The sequence below is a fragment of the Pinus tabuliformis genome, chromosome 7 (assembly GCF_031772625.1).
Source record: "Pinus tabuliformis cultivar Carrire ecotype Pingquan chromosome 7, CPIR1, whole genome shotgun sequence".
Classification (NCBI taxonomy): domain Eukaryota; kingdom Viridiplantae; phylum Streptophyta; class Pinopsida; order Pinales; family Pinaceae; genus Pinus; species Pinus tabuliformis.
Window position 1 is genome coordinate 214,936,356 of NC_142293.1, and position 26,508 is coordinate 214,962,863.

The 26,508-nt window shown below is 38.8% G+C and overlaps 1 protein-coding gene across 2 annotated transcripts in view; it reads right to left on the minus strand.

Moving 5' to 3' along the window:
* Positions 1 to 1,541: 1,541 nt before the first annotated feature.
* LOC149246610 (pterin-4-alpha-carbinolamine dehydratase 2, mitochondrial-like) overlaps positions 1,542 to 26,508 on the minus strand; it is a 207,345-nt gene continuing 182,378 nt past the window's right edge. For both annotated transcript variants that reach the window (XM_089455723.1, XM_089455722.1), the window contains exon 5: positions 1,542 to 1,969. In XM_089455723.1, coding sequence (XP_089311849.1) covers positions 1,875 to 1,969 — 95 coding nt within the window. In that variant the 3' untranslated portion in view covers positions 1,542 to 1,874. The remainder of the gene's footprint in view (positions 1,970 to 26,508) is intronic.

Here is a 26,508-nt window from a genome sequence, read left to right on the forward strand (position 1 = left end):
AGAAGGACATCTTACAATGATAGAGGTTAGCCCTCCATGCCCTAAGTTTGCCTCATTGAAGCAGCACGAGAAGGTAGTAGAGGGAAGAAGTCCCCAATAGCTAATGAGCAACAGTGGGTAGTCTTGAAGTTGTTCACAAACGAAGTTGTGAACAACTCAACAAGAGTCTCTATGTCTTGAGTCATTTATGGACAAATGATCAACTAGAGGGCAGATTGGTGAGCCGTGGCCCGTGTTCAATGACCTAAAGGAACAGGATCCATTCATAAAGGCAGAGTTGTAGATTGGGAGAAAAAGTACCACCAGACGTGTTCAGGGTATGACCAAGAGACGTGATGGTGTGCAACATCAATGAGACAGTCAGTTGTACTTTGTTCAGGGTAGATTGGTTGTCATCGTAATTAACACCAAACCCTAGTTGTATGTACTTGTATCAGTGATTGTATGAGGGCCATGATCCTTGGTGCGGGAGCCTTAGACTGTTGTATTATAGCTTGTTACTATAACGAAGAAGGGTTGAAAATCCTAAAAATTGTCATATGTGCTAGTTTATTCACTGATGTGTAATTTTTCGTTGAGCAAAGTAGGATGGTTGAGGCACTTGAGTAGGCTTGTGTCAAAGATTTTAAGACCTAACCCAGATTCTCATGTGCCATGGAAAATCAACACCACATAGTCAAAAGAAAGGGACGTTGAGCTACTATTTGCTACTATTCCTCATCTTTGACCATTCTAGGCTATTAGCAAAGGGAAAGTTGGACCAAGTTGAACATTGTGAACCAAATCGACCCCTTAGTGGGAAAATTAATTTTTGTAATGCAATATTTTATTAATTACTAAGTTTCCAACATGTGGATAACTATTAGATATTATTTTAGAGGAGTCCAGCTCACTGTTATCTAGCCATTAGAAAAGATTTATAAAGGCTAATCTCTTCTTGAGAGTTGTCGTTGTCTTATGAGATAAGTGCCATAAATAAAGAACTCCCATTTGCAAACCTGTGTTCAGTTTTTATTTTTTTGGTTCATTGTGTGGGATGGTATTTACTAGCTCTTTCTTTCTTAATTAATTGTTATATCTGGGAATTAATCAAAAAAAAATTCTAATAAGTAAAATCACAGAGACTAACAGGTTGAGCCACAGAGGAGCTACATGGACATGGGAGAAGGAAAACGAGGGAGAGATCCCATGTTGTTTTTTCGATTGCAAGTCGACTGCTTCAAGAGAGATTGGAACATCCCGGTAGGAAGCTTTAACCAAGCGGTTTATACTCCATATCTCACTCGAACTGAAGGCTAGTAGCAAACAAAATGTTTAAACCATGAGTTTGAGACTAGTTCACTGCCATATTTCTGGCCTAATAGCAAAGCAAATGTTTCAAGTATCTTATCAGGTACAACGGGAACCACAAGCCTTGGAAAAGAAAACATCCTGTCAAATTGTTAGAACCAATCTCAAGAAGGAAAGAAATTTACTATGCTGCAAAATACTAATCCTAGTCTAAAAATGAATAATGCCCTCATAAATTCTAGACACCTGAATCAAGAACAAAAAACATCGGCAATGGTATTCATCACAGATAAATTAATATAAAATACAAAATAGCAATTATGTTGCTCTACTTCACCAAAAGAGATGTTACCACGCTTATTACATTTGTATGACGATCCATGGTAAGTTCCAAAATGCAAGAAATGTACAAGGCTATTGATGTATGAACAATTTATATTATGACTTCTGCAGAAAGAAAAACAGATTCCACTATAATAAAAGAAAGATAATTCTTAATACTGTAAAAGCATTACTACTTGTAAACGTTTACAATATGGAATCTATCCCAAAAGTGGTTAAAGAATATAAAGATCAACTTCATGCTAACTATTTGCAGCAGCCTTTTTCCGTAGGAATGGTTCCAAATCAAGAGCACTTATTTTTGCTGCAAGTATGAAGTCATTCTCCGATAGACCACCTGTTTATAAAACATTAAAGTGACGAAACGAGCTCTTAGGATTAATTAATTTCATCATCAAAAGAGCATTAAACATGCCGATTAATGAAATATTTACAAATCCCACTACAGCAATGCATTCCATCAGACCCATAGCAGAGTAGAAAAAAATATTTAGAACGACTTCTAGTTTAAACTCATAAGTGTCAGTCACCATCATTAACACCAGCAAAGGTATTTTATAATTGGCAGCAGAACAACGGTGTGTTAAAATATTTTTGCAGTTTGCCCAAAACATACTATAACATTGCATGCGTAGAACCAACACACAAGAGGAGGATGAGCAGTTTTGAGGATGAGCAGTTTTGCCACTCAAGAGGCATCGAAAATGGAAACCCTTCAAAAGGCTAAACCCAGTACCCTACAATAAAAGGATAGTTTGATCTCTGTAACTGGTTCATGAGCAACCCACTCACTCACTAGCACAATTTTGAGGTCTAATGGACCTTCTAAGGAAAATAATAAAATGATAGTTAAAATAATACTTGTGATTTTTTGAAGAAAATGAAAGGAAACTACTTTTTCTAATTGTATTTTTGGCTTATCTCCTTGTAGGTTCACTCAAATTTCAAGAGTAGACACGTTGGATGCGGAATAAAATTCCACGTCCAAGTATCCACTCTTCACACTTCTTAGTAGATCCACATCGAAAAAAATTAAAAATACATGAAAAAAACATGTTGAAACACGTTTTTTTCATGTATTTTCAATTTTTTTCAATGTGGATCTACTCAGAAATATGCAGAGTGGTTACTCGTTGGATGTAGAATTTAATTCCGCATCCAACAAGTGTCTACTTTTGAAATTTGAGTGAACCTAAAAGAGATAAGCTGAAAACACAATTAAAAAGAGTATTTTTGTTTTTTTCCCTTCAAAATTATTTCCCCCTAGGGATGACATCAGCATCTTAAATCCTATCGGTTCTTTTAAAGTTAATTTTGTTCGTACATTTTTTGTTTTAAGGCCCAATTTTTACCTCAAAATTCCCGTAATGAACTCAAAGGTTTGGAGAAAATAATTGGAATCCTTACTAATATTTTGGTGTTTAGATCCCACTACATCTACACTTCAGTTTAATAATCTGGTTACTCTTTTCTCATACAAAAATAAAACCTATAGATATTCTAACAAAACTGCCGTAAAATATACATAAAACCTAAAAGTTGTAATCAGAAAATTATGATACGTCAAGGTAAAAGCTTGCCAGCTGATATAGACGGAAACAAACCTAGGTGCCATATGATCTTCAAAATTGATCTTCATGGTTTTAATTTTTTTAATAGTCAGTGTTGACTTCTCCTATAATCCATGGTAACATGTCTATCAAATCTGCCAAAGACCTAACGCTGATCATAGTACTCATCCGATGAACTACCACAGTTTTCTAAATATCAATAAATATTTTCAATCATCAGACATCATGGCTATTATGGTGGAGTTAATTCGAGAACATCATCATGATTAAACCGAATGCATAATGATCAAAATAACACAATACAAAAGAATGTCACAGATATATGCAGGTACCTTGTACTCAAATTTGTTGTGAATAGCAATGGAAGAATGTGCAGGTACAGCCTCAAGGGTTGGCTCAATCAGTTGGTGCCACAGTTGCCAAGATGTTTTTGTAATTTAGCATGTTTTGTTGGAGCTTGGTTCAATTTCCACAGGATCAGGATCTCTAAGTCTGTGCCTCCCACTTTACACTAAGTAACATTCCCAGGAAGAGCGGGTAGTACCCAACAGTTTCTCAAGGAGTTATTTCCAAGTGAAAAGAAAGTGTGCACAGACAGCTTGTACTTTCATCCCAAAGGGTTAGCTAATCTGGCTGTTGCAAATGTTGTTAGGCCTTTCACTAGATCTGTGCCAGTAAGTGCCACATTCAAAACCAGTGTTGCACACATCGCGATCGGGATTTAATCGGCGCCGGGAAAAAAGCGGAAAAAATCGTTAAAATCGGGAAAAAATCGGAAAAAAGCGGGAAAAAATCGTTTGGCACAAATTGAAAAAAATTGAAAAAAAATGAATATTTTTGTGCCAAACGATTTTTTCCCACTTTTTTCCGATTTTTTCCCGATTTTTCCGATTTTTTCCCGCTTTTTTCCGATTTTCTCAAAAAATCGCGATTTTTTCGATAAAAATCGCTATAAAAAAAAGGGGCGATTTTTTCGATAAAAATCGCGCTTTGAATCGGCAAAATTAAAAAATCGCGATTTTACGATTTTATCGCGATTTTATCGCGATGTGTGCAACACTGTTCAAAACCCGTTGGGTTAGACACAGTGTTCTATGTTGACAGGTTTAGTAGGGATGCTATCCACAAATGTGAGGAAGCATCCCTTGGGCTTCTCCATGAGGTTTTCCTTGGAAAGAAAGGGGACCTCATACATTGTACCCTTGATCCTGTTACCCACCACTTGGGGGTGACCCCTAGAGGAGAAAATTTTCTCCTATATCTGTTTTCAGCTGGCAGCCGCTTGCAGCCACCAGATAGCTGTAGAAATTGCAAGAAATTTGCTACTGCTAATGAAATCCCACTGAAATCAAGAAACAGAAATTTCTTTTACTATTCTGCGGAAAAGAAAACACACGATAGAAACACATGTAATAACATGCAACCATCAAAACACAAGGAACACAATGATTTTACTGGGAAAACCCCTCCTCTGTTTGTATTATTTTAGATGAGAAAAAAATGGTCTATTACAATGACAACTTCAATCCTGTAACACAACATGCACTGCAATACTGATCTATTCCTCTTGCTACTGCTCTACAAAATACTTAGCCAAATCCTGGCCTCTTGCTCCTCCTATTTCCTTGCACAATTCCCAAGGAAATTGGCTCCCAAAGAATCGGAGAAGCCCCTACTTGCTTGTGCAATTCCCAAGAGGAAAGTCTCACCTACTCAATGCAAACTATGTACACTCTCTAGTATACAATAATAAATACATTGATGCCTTTTTCCTCCATTCAACTAGGCAATTCGAATTCCATGCACGACTAGGAGTATTTTTAGTAAATTGATCAGCTAACTGAGAGATCAGTGAATTAACAATTGTTATAACTACTAAACTGAACTCCTACTGACTCCACATAAGACTAGAGCTCAGTTAACTGAGTTTAACTAACAATAACTCCACTAGATTGCTAGATCTTAGCAATCAACACATGCACAACTCTACTTCTAGACTACAAACTCAAATTTACTGATTTAACTAGGAGACAAAACCATGTCACTCCAACTAACTGCAATCCAAGTCATCCTGCTGATATGGAAAATCGAATTTCTCCATTTGGTCTAAGGCACAAGTCAAATGAAGCCTTTTCTTGCTACATTTTAACAATAATAGCTCGATGTGCCACTATTCTCCACCACCTTAGTTAGCTATTATGTGCCATCAATCATCTGTCATGATCGTATGTTTGAAGGTGGGCCATCCAACCCCGAAGGTATGACTTTTCATTATGTAATTGGGTGTTTAAGTTTGCTTTTCTTGGGCACATTTGGACATGGATTGGTCGGGGGATTCAACAAAAAGAACGCCCTTTGACAGTGTCCTTGTTCCCTTACCTCAACTAGGGGAGTTAATCTTGTACTATAGTCCCATGGGATTTCCTCTACTGGCTACGAGCTTTAGGTATGCAATACATGGGAAACCCAGATTTTGGTTGCATGGTTACACTTTCCGACACCATATATCTCACTTCCCTTCACTCATTACAAGCCCTTTTTCACATTTTCCCATCTAGGTTCACATTTGTCCATTGGGTCCACAATGAGTTAGCCACCCCCTCCCATTGCCCACACCTTGGGTCGGGCCTAGAACGATGCCCTAGAGGTTGATGCAGCAAAAAAGAAACATAAGAGCATAAACATGGCCACATATAACAGGGAATGTACCACAAAATGCAAAAGATGGTCGGGGAATTAAAATTTAGCACATGGGCAAAAGCCAAGCACGAGCTCTACCCCCTATCATGGCCATCACCTTGGTTCCTAGGGCCCCTTATGAGTGCCCCTTACTTCATTAAGGAACCCATGATTGTCCCAACCCCTAGTGGGTGATGAACTGCCCCATCTTAAGGTTGTATTCACTGCTATATCTTATGCATCATGCTCTCATCAATTTGGGCCCCAAGCAGTAAAATAAACAAAAATAAAAAAAGGCAAAAGGCATATGAAGAAAGGTGGAAAACCAAAGGTTGGGGTAACTCATGCACCACGATTGCTCCCTCCTACAGTCATATACCCTGGTGTGGGCTTCCCTCATTATAGCTACCCTTATAACATGGCATGTGGCTTGGAGCCTCCCTTTTCCCCCCACTCCATTCAATCACTATTTCACATGACCCCTGCCATTTGATGGGTGTGCAATGGACTTGTCATTCCCTTAGAGGTTGAAACCACCTAATAGGGTCCTTCGTTAACACCTCCTACCCAAGAAGGTAACACCCATACATGTTCAAATCCCATTTGGAAGGGCATCCCACCATGAAGTTTCCACTTTTTCCCTTAATTAGCAAGCTTATTTACTCAATTACACTAATGAATTGTTGTATTGGAAGCTGAAGGGACACATTGGATCTTATACAGGATTGTATTTGGGTTTCATCTTGGACATGGCCTCCTTATACGGGAACCAAGCCCTCCAGAGGTCCACAATGGCATTTGTAGGGTGAGCGCTGAGAGCCTAAGCCTCCTTTCATGCAGAGCATTGATTGCCACACCATGGGATTCTTCGATAGCACCACATTGTGTGTTCGTGCCCCAATTATACAAAGATGATGATGCACTTGGACCACGTAGCCCAGTCGGCAACACATTTGCACCCGACACTTGGCAGCTGATCCAAGGCCCAAATGAGTTTTTGTCTACCCCGGGAAACATGGGAGGGCATGTGTCATCTTCTAGCCCTCACTAGTAAAGCATCAACTTGTTATTGAGCCACTTGAAGACCCATGAGACCATTGCTTGTGCGCCATAGTCACTTGGGAGAACCATTGATGTTTTGCTTGAAAATCAAGGGGCTACCCCCTTGATCATCATTTATGGAGCCCTCGTCTTCATTTTGGCACTCTTAGGCCTCAATTAAGCCCTTGTCTTGCCCTTTGCACCATTATTTTATCATTTCGGCTTCATTAGGAAGGTTTATTTTACACATTTGAGCTATTTGGTGGGCTTGTCACCAAAGTTATTGTTATTTTGCACATTAAAGTAAATTTAGAGGCTCATTAGGCTAATTCAAACTTGTAGAGGCTCATATAAATAAAGGAGAGCTTCATTTGTATTTCATCAACATTTGGATTTTGATCTCTCTACTTGAGAAACTCGGACCTGCAATTTTGGATGAAATTTTGGATGTTTAGATGGACTTTGACATTTAAAAATTTTCGCTCTCTTTTCTTGGAGCTTCATTTTGCAATGTTGATGGATGGATGTACTCTCATTGTCTTGTAAGTACTCTTTGATGCTATATTTTACCTTGTTAAATATCCAATGTGTGGAATGTTATTTCATGATATTTAATGTGCCCTAAATCAATGTGAATTTGAGACCATTAAAATTATTGGAAGAAGTGCATGCATTACTCATAGACAATGATTAAAGAACGTTCCTAAAGGTATATCTTGTATATTGCATCCTTGAAACTCCAATCAAATATTGTCAACAAAGTATAAAATTCTATTGTAGCCATGAAGCTGCCTCCTCTAGGGTTAGAGAAGTTGTATTAGGTCTCCTTGAAGAGTGCAATCATCAAAATCAAAGTAATTCTTGGCTCCATTTTTCCCAATAGGCAAGCACTAGTCCTAGATCCTTGGTGATGACATTAGCTCCACTATTATCTTTCTTTTCACCCATTCTTCCCTCTTTTCTTCATCCCTTTAACGATAAGGAGGATTTCTAGGGAGGAATTTTTGGATTTCGTCCTGACATGATTCTTCCTTATTGTCTCCTCTAGGCATTCTTCGGTCTTTAGCAAATTCCGACAGTGGAAATTCAATATAATTGATGCCTTAGCTATCACACCAAGAAGGAACCCTAAGAGCTAATCCTTCAACTTAGGGATTTCACTTAAGGTTGATGCTTTAGTACTTGTTGAAGTAAACCATTCACAAGCTTTTCTCTTGTCTACCTTGACCTTGGATGAACTTTTATCTTGTCAAATCCCTCAACCCTAGGTCTCGTGTAGTCTTCCTTTCAAGGGGTTTTTCGTGGAAAACCTTACTAGCTTCTCCCAAAGCTTGCACTTTTCTTGAGCATTTCCATTGAATGAGCCATCCTTGCCTCACTTTTCATCCTATTATAGATGCATTAATCACAAGTGAAGGATATTGGGAATCCTCCCATCAATGAAAATCCGAGAACAGAAGGGGTCATAGGTTGTGGTGATAGTGAGCCTCTATCCCAAATTGTTGTTGTGCCATCTAGCTTTAGCTTATTTACTAGGCTTGCTAGTTTGTTCAACAACATTTTTGGACTCGTTGTTGGGGACACGAGATGCATGTCCCGTTCCTATATGACATCATTGATAAATCCTTTTGGCAACTCCATTGGAAGAACGAAGACCTGGTTCTTCATTGAACCTCAAAGTCAATGCTTGTAGGGTGAAGCAAGCATCCATTAAGGCAATTTTCATTCACCCTAGCGACTCCCATGTTATCACTATTAAGGATCAATGGCTACCAAGAAGCTTCATGAGTGGTGCCCTGCTTTGGATATCACATGGATCGCAGGATACCCAAATGGCTTGGATAGGAGGCTTATGCAAAATGTTCCATAATTTGATGGCAATCCTTGTTCGAAAATTGATCACATAGCAAAATTCATCAAGTATGCTTATGATGTAAATGTGATTCAACTAGATAGCCTCATCGAATAATTTATTATAACTATTGATTATAAACATCCGGGTTGGATTGATTCATGTGAATCAGAGAGCATTTTGTCTTTCATTGTGTTGATCAACAAATTCTTGAAGTATAAGGGGCCAAAATTCCAAACTAATGAAGTTGCTTGTCAAAACCTAGAAGTAGCCCTCCAAAGGGAAGGTCTTATCAATCAAGATGAAGAGGTTGAAGAAGACCTTGGGAATCTAGATGATGAGGGTCCTCGCAAGGTCCACATGATGAAAAACGTGATGAAGATAATTTTGAGAACATGTGTGATAGGGAGGACGAGTCTATGGAAAGTGAAATTGAAGCTAACCCCACCCTTTCCAAGAATACTTTTTCTGATAATGCACTCTTTGAAGAACTTGGACAAGGCAATCCCATTAATCCCTTAAACGTTGACATTGGGAGTTACTTGTGTGTTGAAGAGGGGAAATGGCAAATCATTGGTCCTAAATTTGACCATGACCCTATTTATGATACCAACAGGGACGATGAGGTTGCAGATAGTCTTCCCTTTCTCTAGGATTTTACTTATGATGATATATCTATCGATAAACTTGAAGGGGAAGAGCATTGCTTTCCGATGTTGGAAAAATGGCAGTGGGAAGCGATTGGCTCTCATGTTGACGAAGGTCCCTTCTATGATAATGATGATGACATCAATGGGGATATTCCTTTTCCTTGCCTTCTTTCTAATCCTAGGTGTATTTTCATTCACCCTGGCGACTCCCGTGTTATCAATATATAAGGATCAATGGCTACCAAGAAGCTAGATAAGTGAATCCCTGCTTTAGATATCACATGAATCCTTGGATACCCAAATGGCTTGGATAGGAGGCTTATGCAAAATGTGCCACAATTTGATGGCAATCCATGTTCCACGGTTGATCACATAGCAAAATTCTAATGTAAATGTGGTTGTTGGAAGGAAACTAGTACACCATAAATGTAATGTAGGTAGACTCGTGTTTGTAAGTGTAAGTACGTAATTATTTCTACTGATAAAATCTGAATGATGTACAATACCTTCGTGGCAGTTTGCCTATATAGGTAGCGACTGGCCACGAAGGGAGAATAGTCATGTCTTTTTTACTATTTACCTCTTCATACATAATGATATTTAATAATTACTTAATTAATTATTTAATTAGTTATTATTTTAACATTTATTAATATTTTATGAATATTTTATTCATAGCATTGCCACCCCCTTTAGAGATGCTTTGTCCTCAAAGCATAAGCAGAAGGGTTTCCTATAGTTGAACATGTTCTATGGATTGGCATCTTTACATTGACTGGTGCAGTTCTCACAAGTATTTGTACCTTCCTTGAAACTGGGAGTGTTAACAACATATAATTTATAATGCCGTCCTTGCCAGTTAAGCTCCATAAATTGTTCTTCAAGGTTTGTAGTATAGTTTCCTAGTTGTATTAACCATTATGCACCTAGAACTACATCCATTTCTTTGAGTGGTAGGGCAAATAGATCTGTTTGTAGCTCTAGTTCTTGTACTTGGATTGAAATGTTATGGCATTCTCCTATTTCTTTCAACTTTTGCACAGTAGCGACAGGCATGGACAGGTCCTTGATTGGGCATATACAAAGATCAAGTTGTTTAGCAAGATCAATGTTTAAACAATTGCGAGTACTGCCAGAATCTACAAGTATATTGACATTTCTGCCTCTTATGAGTCCTTTAAGCTTTAGGGTTTTAGGGTGTAATCTCCTCATGTTTGTTGGTGGTGTAGTAAACTTAATGCTCCTTCTTGGAGACTGGTTTCTCTTCTTTTGCAGATGTGGTAGAACGTACTTTGCAGTTGCTTCTTGTTCTTGATCTTTTGGAGAGTTGCTATTTTCATCATGGTTTTTCCAGTCACATGAAATTGCAGCTAATGATGGTTCCTCAAAATCTGAATCTTCACTATGTGACAACGATTTCTTCATCACAATCATGTACTTCAACTTGCTTCCCATCTACTATTTTATAGTAGCGCAAAGATGCATCTTCACATTTATGTCCTAGTGTCCAATTTTCTCAACATTTGTGACAATTAGTTTTCTTTTTGTCCTTTTTTTTTACTCATTACTTTAAGTGTCTGATTCCTTCTCGACTTCATAAGTATATAACTTCTTGTTAAGGCATCTGTGTCCTGAAGTTCATTTTCCTCCACAATATCTACATTTGTTTGTTTCTTTTTTTCCTAAGTATTGTTGTTGGCCTTCATCTTTCTTGAATGATGGCATTCTGAACTTATGTTTTTGCTTAGTAATTATTGTTGCATGTACTAGCTTCTTCAATAGTTTCGGGCTTGTACAACTTCAATTCTGCTTGAATATATTCCTTAACTCCACATCTATACATTTTTAGCAGTTCTTGTTAAAATTGGCAACTAGGGCCAAACTCCATGTGGGACATCTTATTTATGGTAGCTGATATTTTTCTTGGATCCCTCTCATCGAGAGATGTAGGATTGATCTAAAGATCATCCGATTCCGATAAGTATTTATGAAGATATGAATTTATTTTGATTATGGACAAATTGACAAGTCGGCCAGCAACTTATGTAGGCTCAGAAGCCCAACAATCATGTCTATTCAACCTCTACGTTTTAGTATAAATAGAAGAGGACTTGAAGTCATTTGTCACACACATATACTCTTCATGTGATCTCCTCCTCTCCACGTCTTTGGGTTTTGGTGAAGGAGAGACACTAAGAGTATATGCTGGCCTAGTATGATGCCCTAGCCGCAGTATGATGATCTAAGCAGCAAAGGGAGGCACTTATACGCAGTCTAAAGAAACCCTAATCCGTTGACTAAAGGAGGCCCTAACTGCAGTAGAGAGAGGCCTAATCCACAGCAAGGAGGAGGGCCTAATACGCAGTCAAGGGAGACATCTAAACGCAGCCCTAGAGAGGAGACCTAGCCGTTGTCATAATGAAGCCGTAGCTGCAGCCATAGCCGCAGTAAAGATATGCCCTAGCCGCAGGCTTATGAGGACACCTACACGTAGAAAAGAGGAGACATAAGCAGCATAAGTAAGCCTCTAGACGTTGTCTCAAAAGGCTCAATCCACAGATGAGAGGAGGGCTAATATAGGCCCTAAATGAAGGCCTGAAGCCGCTGTCTATTGACCCTATACGCAGCAAGAAAGAGACTCTTTGTCCGCAGTCAGAAAGAGGATCTATACACAGTCCTAGAGGAGACCTGTTTACGCAGCAAGGAGATATATATGGGACCTTCCATCCGCTGTCTAAGGAATCTCTAAAAGAGCCCTTGCCACAGGTCTGAAAGTCACCTAATCTATACGCTGTCTGGTCACAATCCAAGAGGTTTATATGCAACAAGAAAAGGCACTCACACGCAGCAAAGGGGAGGCTTCTATACATAGCAATTGAGGTTACCTTAAGACACTGTAAGGAAAGACAGCTAAAAGTAATCATATCACAGCTTAGAGGATATGTCCTTATGCCACATTGTTTTAGGTGACAGCGTGACTCATTTGAGATCTGTTCTGGGCATGTTGACATCGTTCTTGAGGGTCAGAACTACAATGAAGAAATACCCTAACCAGTCACCACATTATGCATCAAGTGACTGTGTCTGGTGTAGCCTCAAAGAGAAGGTAAATCAAGTTTGTCTAGGAAGATCTCTCAGGAGAAGATTGGAAGACATTGCTGTTCAAGGATAAAGATAGCTAGGTACTGTGTGTAGACCTTCCTGCTGGGCTAGGCCACAGGACATAGCCAGCAGCATAGATTGTGTTAAGGGTTGCACTAATCAATCTTGCAAGTATGGCAGTACTGAAACCTCAATTTGGATCATGACTGTATCAAGGATGAGAACTGAAGTTTGATGCACCAGCTCATATATCAGCGACAGCTAGTACTGCAGGAAAAGGACAACATTCTGGAAGATGCAGCATGATTAGATGCAGCATGGTTGGATGCAGTATGGTGATGGGATCAGAAATATGCCATCACCTAAGTTTAGATCTGCAATCCTTGTCATCAGATCTGCAACCTCATTATGTCATCTTCATGGTGAAGATCTTTGCTCTTATCTTGTTAAGTCAAAGTGTTGACTTCTGATGTATATGTACTATCTCTCTCTCTGCTGAACTATTGAAGAACATAGAAGAAGAATTTATCAAGGGTTTCCCCACATTGGGCTTTGTCCCTGGCTAGCGCCATATCATGTGTCCTCTTGTGTTGGCTTGTCTTCTGCGATTTATGTTTATGTTCTATCTGCAGTTTAATGCTGATGTGATTGCTAATCTGGAAAAGATCTTGAGCTAACTGTGAAAATTGAAATAAATTGCTCTAAGCATAGAACATTAACAATTCTTAATCAGAAAACATCTTTGTCTTGCAGCTAATACTTCCCATTCATGGGTGTATTTGCTTACAGACCCTTTTTGCTTGAGATGAACAAATTTTTCGTAAACATCATCTTCTTCTTTGTCATGAAACCTTTTTAGTAAGGCATCCACAAAATTCTTCCAAATAAATGAACAAGCTTCACATTTGTTGGACCACCATAGGAACCAATCATATGCTTTAGCTTCCAAGTTGTTGGATGCAGTCATGATCTTCTCTCGCTCAGCTATTGGCGAGTTTGACTCAAAAATGGTCTCCATTTTATTAACCCACACAATATCACCTCTATGATCTCTAACATCGTACTTAGGTAGTTCTCTTTTAATTCGTTGGTAGTACTTTTCTAGAAATTTCATATAGAACTGACTTCCTTGGAAGTGTACTTGCGGCATTTGCGAAATTTTATGATTTAAAAAATCTTTGCCTTCTGGAGTCTTTGGACTTTGTGTTGGTTCTTGAGTAATTAAGGGATTAAAAACAAGGTTAAATCCTCCCATTAACTAGCTCAACATTCTTTCAATGTTATCTATTTTTCCAATATCGCTTGCCATTTTCACTTGAGTTACAATTACCTGTCTTGACCCTCTCTTAACTATGTTTGCTTCCTTTCAACATTATCGAGGCATCCTCGCATTTTATCAAGTTCTTCTTGAAATTTGGTTGAATTGGCGTCGTCATTATTACTACACATTCTTTTCTTTTTCTTGGTGGAACAAATTTTTTTTTAATATAAATAATTAATTTATAATTAACTATTTATATAACAATTAATTAATTAAAATCGTAATAATATATATCTAACTATATTAAATTGTTACTATAGAGTATATGTTTTAACATATATTTATATATGTATAATAAATTTTCGTGGACGGAATGCTTGTAGGTCAATGAGACGGCGGTGTGAAACAACATAATTTGGAACGAAGCGGAGTTTGGTGGGGGACACGAGGAGGGACAAGCAGATGATGTTGGGGCTGAAAAATGGAAGCAGTGGTGATCAAAATGCTCAGTCGGACAGTGGGTGACAGAGGGTAGGTGGATGACAGTGATTGGGGGTATGATAACATGATACGACTAAGCGTGACAGGGAGAATTTGGCAGTCGAGGGAACACGATCTACTTGGCATCATGGTTTTGGAAGAAAGTTTGTTTGGGGTGCGACAAGGAATTGTCAACAGAATCGCAACAAGGAAATAGCAGTGCGGGTGTCAGGGTTTATGTTAGACTATTAGCATGGAAAGTTGTAGATTAGGTATGGTCGGAGCAAGGTGCAGGCATGGCGGGGTCAAGACATAGGTGGTCGGGACAGGGATGACGGGGTCGAGACACAGGCGGACAAGAGAACTGATGGCACAACGAATATCGGGTTGCTGACGGATGAGATACACAGCACGTAGAGAATAGCGGTCAAACAGAGGCAGTGGGAATGGTGAGGTAACGAACAAAGAACGGTATGGACTGTGCAACTCTTGACATCCAGAGAACGAGATGGCTCTGATACCACTGTTCGAAGGAAACAAGTACACCAGAAATTTAATGTGTGTAAACTCGTGTTTGTAAGTGTAAGTAATTATTTTTACTGATAAAATCTAAATTATGTACAATACCTTCATGTCGGTTTGCCTATATAGGCAGTGACTGGCCACGAAGGGTGAATAGTCATGTCTTTTTGACTATTAACCTCTTCATACATAATGATACTTAAGAATTACTTAATTATTTATTATTTTAATATTTATTAATATTTTATCAATAATTTATTCATAACAGTGATTCACCTAGATAGCCTCATCGAGTTATTTATTATATCTATTGAATATAAACATCGGGGCTGGATTGATTCATGTGAACCGAAAGCATTTCATCTTTCATCGAGTTTATCAACAAATTCTTGAAGTATAAGGGGCCAAAATTCCAAACTAATGAAATTGCTTGTCAAAGCCTCGAATAGCCCTCCAAAGGGAGGGTCTCATCAATCAAGATGAAGAGGTTGAAGAAGACCTTGGGAATCTAGATGATGAGCAAGAAGGAGGGTCCTCCCTAGGTCCACATGATGAAAAAAGTGATGAAGATAATTTTGAGAACATGTGTGATAGGGAGGACGAGTCTATGGAAAGTGATGTTGAGGCTAACCCTACCCTTTTCGAGGATATTATTTCTGATAATGCACTCTTTGAAGACCTTAGAGAAGGTGATCCCATTAATCCCTTGAGCATTAATATTGGGAATTACTTGCATTTTGAAGAGGGGAAATGGGAAATCATTGGTCCTCAATTTGACCATGACCCTATTTATGATACTGACAGGGAGGATTAGGTTGAGGATAGTCTTCCCTTTTTCTAAAGTGTTACTTATGATGCTATATCTATCGATAACCTTAAAAGGTAAGATCAGTGCTTTCCCCTATGGGAAAAAGGGGAGTGGGAAGTGATTGGCTCTCATGTTGACAAAGGTACCATCTATGATAGCGATGATGACAATAATGGGGACCTTCCTTTTGCTAGATTTCTTCCTAATCCTAGGTGTATGGTTGAATCATCTGTGAACCCTTGCCTCATCCCTTTTCATAAAATCACTAATAATGAGGAGCCTTCTCTGTCTCCCAAGTGTGATCATCATATTAAGCAACCTGCTTGTTGTGTCTCTCCTTATCATTAGTCCCCCTTTCCTTCTAATCATGACCTTATGGTAACCATGAAGCATGATATCATTGTGAGGGACTATGATGAGGTTGATATGCCTGAGGTTGCCCTCCATTGGAGATTTATGAGCTTAACTATCGATACATCTATCTTTTGGCTAATAGAGACGATCCAATGGAATAGGTTGCATCCCTTTCTTCCCTCTTCATCCATGATCCTCCGTATGTGGTCATCTTGTTTTACCTCCCGCCCTTATGACCTTCCATATGATTCTTCCTATCTTTGCTTTTAGGTTTATTACATGAATCATCATAGGGGCAGGTGTTCTTATATTGATCTATTGATAATGTTGGTTGCATTGGCTATATGATTACACTTATCATTCGCATAATGTAGCCATGCATGTTAGAGTAGGATGCATTGCATATTGATTTTCGCATTAGAATTTCACATCATATTTTATTCTCATGCTGGATTAGGATTACATCTAGGAATAGATTTTATTTATTGCTGATTTTTATGGACTAACAAAAGCATGAGCGATTAAAGGATGCCATCAAAACATGTTGTGTCGTTTGATTTGTCAGTGATGTGTAGGTAAGAGGTCTACGGTCCCAAGAGATTGTTGGTTTTCTCATGACCTCCCCGTTCGAGTACATGGTTTGTGTGAAAATTCCTAGATCTAAGAATCTCAGGAATCCTATTGCAACCAACTGAATTTACTTCACCTAGATTGTAAATTACATTACAAACTTATTTCAGATTTCTTCTTGAAACATTGAAGTAAATTACTAAAGCAACCTACACCAAATTAAATAAGATTCTGAAACATAGAAACTGAGCAAGGAAAATAGAAACACATACGACACCGTTATTTTCAGACAATAGTCCCCGGAAAAACCCAATGCAGGAAAATCGGTGCAGCAACTTTGAGGGTTTATTTTTATTAAGCAATAGCAAATTTTGAATACATCTTTGAATACCTCACAGGGTTATTCAGTGACAGAGAGAAATACTGACAGAAAGACTTGTGAGGTTACCTCACACTATCACTGGAAATCCTGGCTAATCCAACCCCAAACTAACTACCCCCCCGCCTTTTATGGTTGCCTTTGCGTAGTGTCTGTGTCAAGCTCTCTGGGTGTTGCGTCACTTCTCTAGCTGGTCGATCTGTTGCCCAGGAGATTCGATTTCTACCTCCCGGTTTCACACCTCGGCTCGAAGCTTCTGAAAATGGAATTCCTCTGTAAATTTCGGACTCCTCACTGGCTTCTGCGTTGCCTCTGCATGGCTCTGCGTCAGCCCCTCTGGCTCAGCGCTGCCACTGCTAGATTACCTTCTGCCTCTCTCTGCTGATGATTCTCCGGCTGAGAAAATCACTCTCTCTCCGAAAGCTATCCCTGACCCTCTACTGCAAGAAATCCCCTCAATCGATTTTTCCTCCTGAGAACTTCTCACTTTAGAAAATTGATTTCCTTGATCTCTCTATATATCTTCCAAATGACCTTCAAGCCCCTTCTTATATCTTCCTGTTGGACAACCAACAACCTAGATTAAATCTTAATCAAAGGCTCAGAGCATTTTGGCTTGATTTGTGTCTTTTTCTAGAAGTTTCACCCATTATTAGATTAATACCTATTAATATTTTAATTTTCCTAAGTTTAGACTTAGGAACCCCATTAAAAATATTAATTATTTTAATAAAATCACTTCTGGGTGGAATTTCCCAAAACTCTTTCTGGTTTCTTTGGAATACATGTGCCCAAGCCTCCCTACAAAATTTGAGGCTTTGAGCACATCCGATGCTACCAGAAATCAAAACTCCCTCTTAGCGAGGAATGGGCTCTAGCAATACACTGCTACTGCATACTGCTCTGACTCTGAAGCATCGTCCTTTGCATTGTTAATGCCTGACATGTTGTCCACCAACTACTGCGTTGCCGCTGTAACTGTACTGCTGCCTTTGACACTGCCACTGCCAATGCTACATTTGTACTACAGCTCCCTCTCAAATGTTGCATCTATTATGCTGCTAGCACTGCCACTACTAACACTGCATTGTACTGCAACTCAATTGCTGATAGAAGCAATTGAAAACACCCAAGACTAGACAAGTATCCTATTGGATAGACCTCGGTGTTGAAAGCCTGACTGCTGCTAGTCCCACGTTGTCTTCTAAAGCCACTACGCTGTTGAAGCTTTGCATTGTGCCTCTATGCATTGTTGCCTCTCTGCTCTGCGTTGCTCACGTTCTGGCACTACTAACTACTGCATCTGTCGAATCAACACTCCATGGAACCAACTAAAAAACTCCTCCATCCCGCTACTACTGATCATCGACTCCATAGCAAGGTGATGATCCAAGAGGTGGGTTCCTCAAGGATCCTACCCATCCGTAGCTCTATTGAACTACAGTTCTATATCAGCACACCTCCCTCCTAGAGGTATCTTGGCTATCATGGTGAACTCCTCCTCCTGTTCAATCATAGCGGCTACAACCTTAGGATCACGCTTCTCATCCTCTAACGTGAAATACTACATGATCCTTGACTCCATCCAAGATCATCCTATTGGCCTTCGCCATCTCAGCTCTGTACTTTTTCAGCGGATCTGCATCCACAGGGACAACCACCACACTATCAACATATGTCTTGAGGGCATGCTCATCTAGAAGGAAATACATTCTAGCCTTCCAGATGACGTAGTTGGAAGCTCCGTCCAACTTGTCCTGATCCCTCAAGCCACTGGTTGCCATATCTTCCAAAAATTGTCGAACAGCTCCCTCTTTCTCCCTACTGCATAGCTTATAGGTTGGCTTACGCACTCCCTGATGGAGCCGATAAGTCTGTTGCTCCTTTGCTACCCAGTAACTGAGAAATATTGATTTCCTATGCAAGAAATCACTGAGGAAGTATTCCCTCACTATGTGATTTGCTTCCTCCTTCTGACGGCTTTTCTACCCAACACTCAGCTTGCAGAAAACTACGTCCCTCTATCTTTGCATTAAGGCTCTGCGTGGCTCCTTTTGCCCCGGCAAATTCTCGATCCGACAATCTTACCTCTCTGTCAACTCACTCAGAGAGAGACACCCATGAAAATATAGCCCTCCTGGCTAGAACTGCGCAATCCCTCAGGGGATTTGAACTGCTGCTTGCTACAGCAAGTTGGCCCTTGCTTCAGAGCTAGATCTTCTCTTCCCTGTTTCATATCAACAGCTCTAATACCATGTTTAAAATTCCTAGATCTAACAATCTCAGGAATCCTAATGCAACCAGCGGAATTTACTTCACCTAGATCGTAAATTACATTACAAACTTATTTCAAATTTCTTCTTGAAACATTGAAGTAAATTACTGAAGCAGCCTACACCAAATTAAATATGACTCTGAAACATAGAAACTGAGCAAGGAAAATAGAAACACATAGGACACTGTTACTTTTGGACAATAGTCCCCGGAAAAACCCAATGCGGGAAAATCGGTGCAGCAACTCTGAGGGTTTATTATTATTAAGCAGTAGCAAATTCTGAATACATCTCTGAATACCTCACAGGGTTATTTAGTTATAGAGAGAAATATTGGCAGAAAGACTTGTGAAGTTATCTCACAATATCATTGGAAATCCTGGCTAATCCAGCCCCAAACTGATTGCCCCCCCCGGCTTTTCTGGCTGCCTCTGCGTTGCATTTGCATAGTGTCTGTGTCGCCTCTGCACAGTGTCTGCGTCAACCCAACATCAAGCTCTCTGGGTGCTGCGTCACTTCTCTAGCTGGTCAATCTGCTGCCCAGGAGACTCGATTTCTGCCTCTCAGTCATACACCCTGGCTCCTGGCTTCTAAAAAACGAATTCCTTTGTAAATTTCGAACTCCTCATTGGCTTCTGCGCTGCCTCTGCGTGGCTCTGCACCAGCCCCTCTGGCTCAACGCTGCCACTATTGGATTACCTTCTACCTCTCTTTGCTGATGATTCTCTGACTGAGAAAAATCACTCTCTCTGGAAGCTATCCATGCCCCTCTGCTACAAGAAATCTCCTCAATCGATTTTCCCTCTTGAGAACTTCTCACTTCAGAAAATCAATTTCCTTGATCTCTTGGTGTGTCTTCCAAATGACCCTCAAGCCCCTTCTTATATCTTCCTGTTGGACAACCAACGGCCTAGATTAAATCTTAATCAAAGGCTCAGATCGTTTTGACTTGATCTGTGTCTTTTTCTAGAAGTTTCACTCATAATTAAATTAATACCCATTAATATTTTAATTTTCCTAAGTTTAGACTTAGGAACCCCATTAATATTTTAATTTTCCTAAGTTTAGACTTAGGAACCCCATTAATATTTTAATTTTCCTAAGTTTAGACTTAGGAACCCCATTAAAAATATTAATTATTTTAATAAAATCACTTATGGGTGAAATTTCCCAAAATGCTTTCTGGGTTCTTTGGAATACATGTGCCCAAGCCTCCATGCAAAATTTGAGGTTTAGAGCACATATGATGCTACCCGAAATCAATAGTTTGTTCACTCCACTAAGAGCTCATGTCCTAGTTGGAGCCGATGTTACCCACCACCTAGGGGTGACCCCAATAGGAGAAAATTTTCTCCCATATCTGTTTTCAGCCAGCGGCCCATTGCAGCTACTAGAGAGCTTTGTTGACCTCTACTGGTCAACTACCCATGCAGTACCCCCCCTTTTATTTGCAAAAGGGGGCAGCACCTGATCTATGTGTCCAAGCCATCCTGCAGTCATCAGCAATTGCATCATTTTGATTGTAAACCCAGTCTGCATGTATTAAATGTAAATAATCTCAGCAGACATGAGTCGTGTATGTGAATTGCCTAGGTGGACCTAACTTTCCAGTGGTAATCTACGTCCCGGAAGGTTTTTCGTCTCACCGATCCATGGATCGGCAAAGTTTTCCTTCAAACCTGACCCCAAAGCCGGGATGGATTTTGTCATTAGAACTTTAGGAGAATCCTAGTGTGTTAATCTGCTAGATTATAGTTATGTCGCAGAACTGGGTGATTTATGAGGGGGTCTGTATTAAGTGGGTTTGTCCCCTTAAGATGTAAATTGTAAAAATCATGATGTAATGTGTCTTGAGGGTTGAAAAATGTTTTAAATCCCCTCATGAGTCCTAAGTCCTAGGTCCTAGGTGATGTTTCCGAAGGCTTAGTTCGATAATCCATTTTAAAATGAATTGAAAAATTAAAAAATGAATAAAAATAATAAAATAGATAAAAAATTAATAAATAAAAAATATAAATAAAAAAAAAAAATTAAAAATTAAAAATTAAAAATTAAAAAATTAAAATAAATAAAAAATAATAAAAAAAATAAAGTAAAACCCCTAACTAATAAAATAATAATATTTTAAGTGAATGCATACAAAATATTATTTTTTAATAAATCGACGGATGAAATCAAGAGATGTCTTGATCCTCATCAACGGTTGAGATCATTTCAGCATGGATCACTCGAACTAGCCATTGGAGTCATTTCCTTTAAGTAGGGTGCTAGGGGTCAGTTCAGATCATTGGAAGATCTGTGAGTCTAAGACTGAAGAAGCTCTCTTGTAAATCTGTTTTTGGTTAATAAAAGAAGACTTTGGGGTCCATATCTTGCTGGTGTTACTCTCTTGAAATGCTGTGAGATTGTTTAATTTTCTGCATATGTTATTTTCAGCCATTAATAATAGCTTTTTGTAGAGTATTGTGAGCACAGGTATCTTGTTCACTTGCTAGGGTTTGAGTGCTGTTAGGGTTTCTGAAGTAATGGCAGGTATCTCCATTACTTTTTGAGATCTAGCAGCATTTTTGCTCTCTTTACTGATGGTTGTTTTGAGCTGTGCAGAAAACATTTTCTGAAGGAATTTTGTGGGCGTTCGGGGAAGTTCTCGGCTGAACCAGCCAACTCCCACAAGCATTTTTTGCTGAGCCCAGTTGGATTTGATCTTGGGTCTATCATTCGGTTTATTTTTCTAATCTGCATGAGAGATCTTCTGAAGTTCTTCACAGTGAAAACCTGAAATTATTTTTCTTTAAAATATTTCTATTCTTATTGCTAAATCTGGCTGTGTAAGGGCCAAAACCTGTAAATTAATCAGCTGTTTTGGGGTTTTAACTTTTGTTCTATATACAGATTTTTCGTTAGGGTTTTGTTTTCTTTTGTGTTTGCAGGTATAGGGTTTTGTCTTTTTGGTAATTGCAGGACTGTTGTCAATCTTCTCGCCCACACAGTCACCTACGCAGTCTTATCCCTTCCCTTTTGTGTTATCGAAGTTTCTATGGACCTGCAAGCATATATGACGTGGGTAGAGATCGGGCGTGGCTGTAAAAATCATCGCGTCTGCAAATAAAGATTCTCAAAGCCTTAGGCCAGTCGCCCCTGCGATCTTGTACCGTCCTCCACAGCTGCTGCCTCCCAAGGTGATCGGCCCTGACGAGAACGGCTTGAAGAAAATAATCGAGTATAGGTTCAACGATCAGGGCGAGAAGGTCCAGAAAACCATCACCACACGCATCCGCAAGGTGGCAAAGGCCAGGCTCAGCAAGCGATTTCTTCATACAAGCCAGTGTGAGCATCAGCGGAAAATTTCGTTTGCTATGCAGTCTCATTCACGCAGATGAGCCGAATTTGGTCGATAAACAGTGGACACCAGGTATCATCGAAATTATTCAACGCATTTAAACATTCCATCGGGCCAGGTAATTCACACTCAGGTAAGTTCCCAATCGATTTAAGTCTTTCTCTGTCCAGATTTTTCTCCACGCGTTCAGCATCAAGGGTTACGATTATCGTATATCATTTGATTAAACGCACATTTGATGCCCTTATTGACATCGCGTGGGTCAGCTAAGTTTCATTTTCATCTGTCGCCGCCATCCCTGGTCGAAGGTTTATGGGCACGCGTTCATGCCTGAGCCTGGTTACACTGCTTTACGATTTTTTATTTATTTGTATTATGCGTGATAACGAAATCGATTTTTTTGTTGTGGTCATGCGTGGTTACGTAGGTTAGCGTAGCGTTTAGTTCAGGTTTTCATTAGGTTTAGATGTTAAAAATTTTTATAGTTTTTTTTTTTTTTAGATTTTAATTTAAATTAGCATAGATTGTAATTTAGATTTTAATTTAATTTCTAGTTTAGTTTAGGTTCTATTTTATTTGAATTTTTTTAATTTAGTTTTTGTTTATAATATGAAATATAAAAAAAAAAATATAATAAAATAAAATAAAAAGACTTAGGCGTTGTTAGATTAGTTTTATTTTTAGATTTAAATGTTTTAGATTTAGTTAGAATTAGATTTTAAGTTTTAGTTTTAATAAAGTTTTATAAATTTAAATATAAAAAAATAAAAAAGATTTATTTATAAAAATTTTAAGCCTTAGTTTTATTTTTTATTTTATTTAGATTTTAGATATTAGTTAGATTTCTAATTTTCATTTTTTAGATTTTATTTAAAAAAAATAAATAAATAAATAAATAAGTATAAAAAAAATTTTGTGGAAAATTTTCTTCGTCAGATCCAGTCATTTTCGGGATTTAATATCTTTCATGCTGAGATCTAAAATTTTCAAGTCGAGATGCGAATATGATATCTGGTTAATAATTCATGATTCTCGTGGTGGTTTAAGGCTTTCATCTTTTCAAATTTTTCAGTTACTGGATATCGTTTTGGTCATTTTAAGAGCATTGTGATTTCGCTGATGACAAATGATTGCTGTTCACAGTTTATGTTTCTATATCATCTAACAAGTAATCGTTTTAATAACAATCTCTTAAGGCACTGGTCTGCTAAATTAATCAAATCATTTTAGTGCTTATTTTAATCGTGTCTCGTGTCTCCCAACCAACTGGTCGACAGTTGGTCTCATCATCTCACAAGGACTACCCCCCTTAGCCGCGGGAGACAGGCTTAAACGGAGGGATCGGAGATCAGAGTGACAGCCCCCGGTCTGAGGGTTGTCGTGTCAATCTGCGCGACAACATTTTTTGGCGTCGTTGCCGGGGATAGAGTTTTTCTGTCCTTGGTGTTTCAATATCTTTTCATCTGGCCCAGCAACGCCAACATTTTTTGGCGCCGTTGCCGGGGATACTTTTTCTCGGTGTTTCAAACGACAAATCATTTTTCTCATTTCTTATCTCTTCATCTGGCCCGACAACGCCAACATTTTTTGGCGCCGTTGCCGGGGATAGAGTTTTTCTGTTCCTGGAGGTTTCATCGACATTCACCTTCTCATCTTTCTCATCTCTCATTTTGAGCTGGCAAATTCAACCTTTTGGGTTATCATTTGGATCTTTTATTGCTTTATTTTTCGCCATATCAGTAGCATCTCTTCGGTTTGTTTCTTGTTTGGGTGGCGACTCCACTTTCTCATTTTTCCCAGACAAGAAGCTTTCCTCATATCTGCTTGTGGTTACTTTTTGGATCCTAGAATCAGATTCATTGTTCAAGTGGCGACTCCACTTCTTTCATCTCTTAATTTTCTTGAGCAGAAATCTCTTTCTATCATCCATTTGATCCCTTATTGTTCATCATGGATTATTCATTTAAACCATGTCATTTTACTGATAATCTCCATGATCTTCCGAAAGAGGCCATTTCTAAATTATTTAAGTTCTCGGGTGGTGATTCAGTCACTGTTAGAAAGCATTTAAACATGTTTACTTGTGTAATGATCTTATATTGTAGATTTCCTCAATATAATCATGAAGATTTCAAGATGCGTCTATTTGTCCTTTCTTTAGAGGGTGATGCCTTGAATTGGTTTAATAATTTTCCTAATGATTTTTTCACTTCTTTACAAGACATTCTCAATGCTTTTAAAGATAGATATGATAGTCCAAACAGCTTGCCTTCTACCTCTGAAATTGTGCAAACAAAAGAAAGTAATCTTATAAAAAATTCAGTTGTTGAAGAAAGTTTTCAAGATCAGAATGTGTCATCCACCGGAAATATCGCAGACCAAGTTCATGATAGTGAAAAATCAGGGACAAATGACAATGAAAAGGAAGAGCAAAAGCAAATTATACAAGATCTAATGATGCTGGTAAGAAATATGGAAAGCAATCAAACTAGTCTTATCAATGATGTTAAAACTTTATGCACCCACCTGGAAAAACGTAATAGGGAGTTGGAGGTCACACAAAATCAGCATGCTAAGGAAATTGAGGCCATGAAAACTAAATATGAAACAGAAATTAGAAGCATGCAAAGCAAGATGTCAGTCTTAGAGGAAAATATGGTGACCATGAAAGCTGATCATGATAGGGAAATTGACTCTATGCAAAACAAGTTATTAACTATGGATGAGGAAATGACTATCATGACGTTCAATCATAACAATCAGTTGGCTGACATGCAAGTGAATCATAAAGAAGAAATTAATTTCATGCAACATTGCTTGATGGACATAAAGGAAAAGAATGATAAAATAATAAAACACATGCAAGAACACCATGCCATACAAATCAGTGCTATAAGGGATGAATGCTCTAATCAGATGGATGCCATTAGAATACAAGTTCAAAAGATTCAACAATGGTCAGATGATAAGAGAAACCAGGAGCCTTCTCATTTGCCGCAACAAGTTCCATCTTATTATGAGGAGGTCATTAGGTGGTTAATTGAAGGTGATCCGGATAGACTTAAGAATGATAAAGATCAGATGCAGGCTAAAGAAAGACATATCACGCATACTTCATCTGATAGTTTTGAAACAGAAAGTTCCAGGTCATCAGTAAGTCAACCTGCCAGAAGGAAGAAGCGTAAGAGAAAGAAAATAAGAAGAAGATTTGATGCATCAGACGGTCGCGAGCAGCTTGATTTTCGGATAGGAAAGAGTCCTACTATATGCAAAATTGGACATGGCACATCCGACAAGCAGCCGACAGATTTCCCTGAAAGCAGGCAAATGCTCAGTATGCACTATATTGAACACATCTGATGCCATGGGGCATCTTTTGTATCGTATTTCTAACCCTACTCCTTGTTTTTTCCGCATTTTTATTTCTGCTTTAGATAGTTAATAAATGAAGAGCTTTTATCTTTCCTGTGCTTAATGTTATATGATGATTTTTGGATGGACGCTACTTATTTTTGTGTTGTATGGATGCAGATTCTGGATTCTCACATTCCTGCAAGCAGCAACGTGTCCCCAAGTAGAGCCAGATGTTGACCTCTACTGGTCAACTACCCATGCAGTACCCCCCCCCCTTTTCTTTGCAAAAAGGGGCAGCACCTGATCTATGTGTCCAAGCCATCCTGCAGTCATCAGCAGTTGCATCATTTTGATTGTAAACCCAGTCTGCATGTATTAATTGTAAATAATCTCAGCAGACATGAGTCGTGTATGTGAATTGCCTAGGTGGACCTAACTTTCTAGTGGTAATCTACGTCCCGGAAGGTTTTTCGTCTCACCGATCCATGGATCGGCAGAGTTTTCCTTCAAACCTGACCCCAAAGCCGGGATGGATTTTGTCATTAGAACTTTAGGAGAATCCTAGTGTGTTAATCTGCTAGATTATAGTTATGTCGCAGAACTGGGTGATTTATGAGGGTCTGTATTAAGTGGGTTTGTC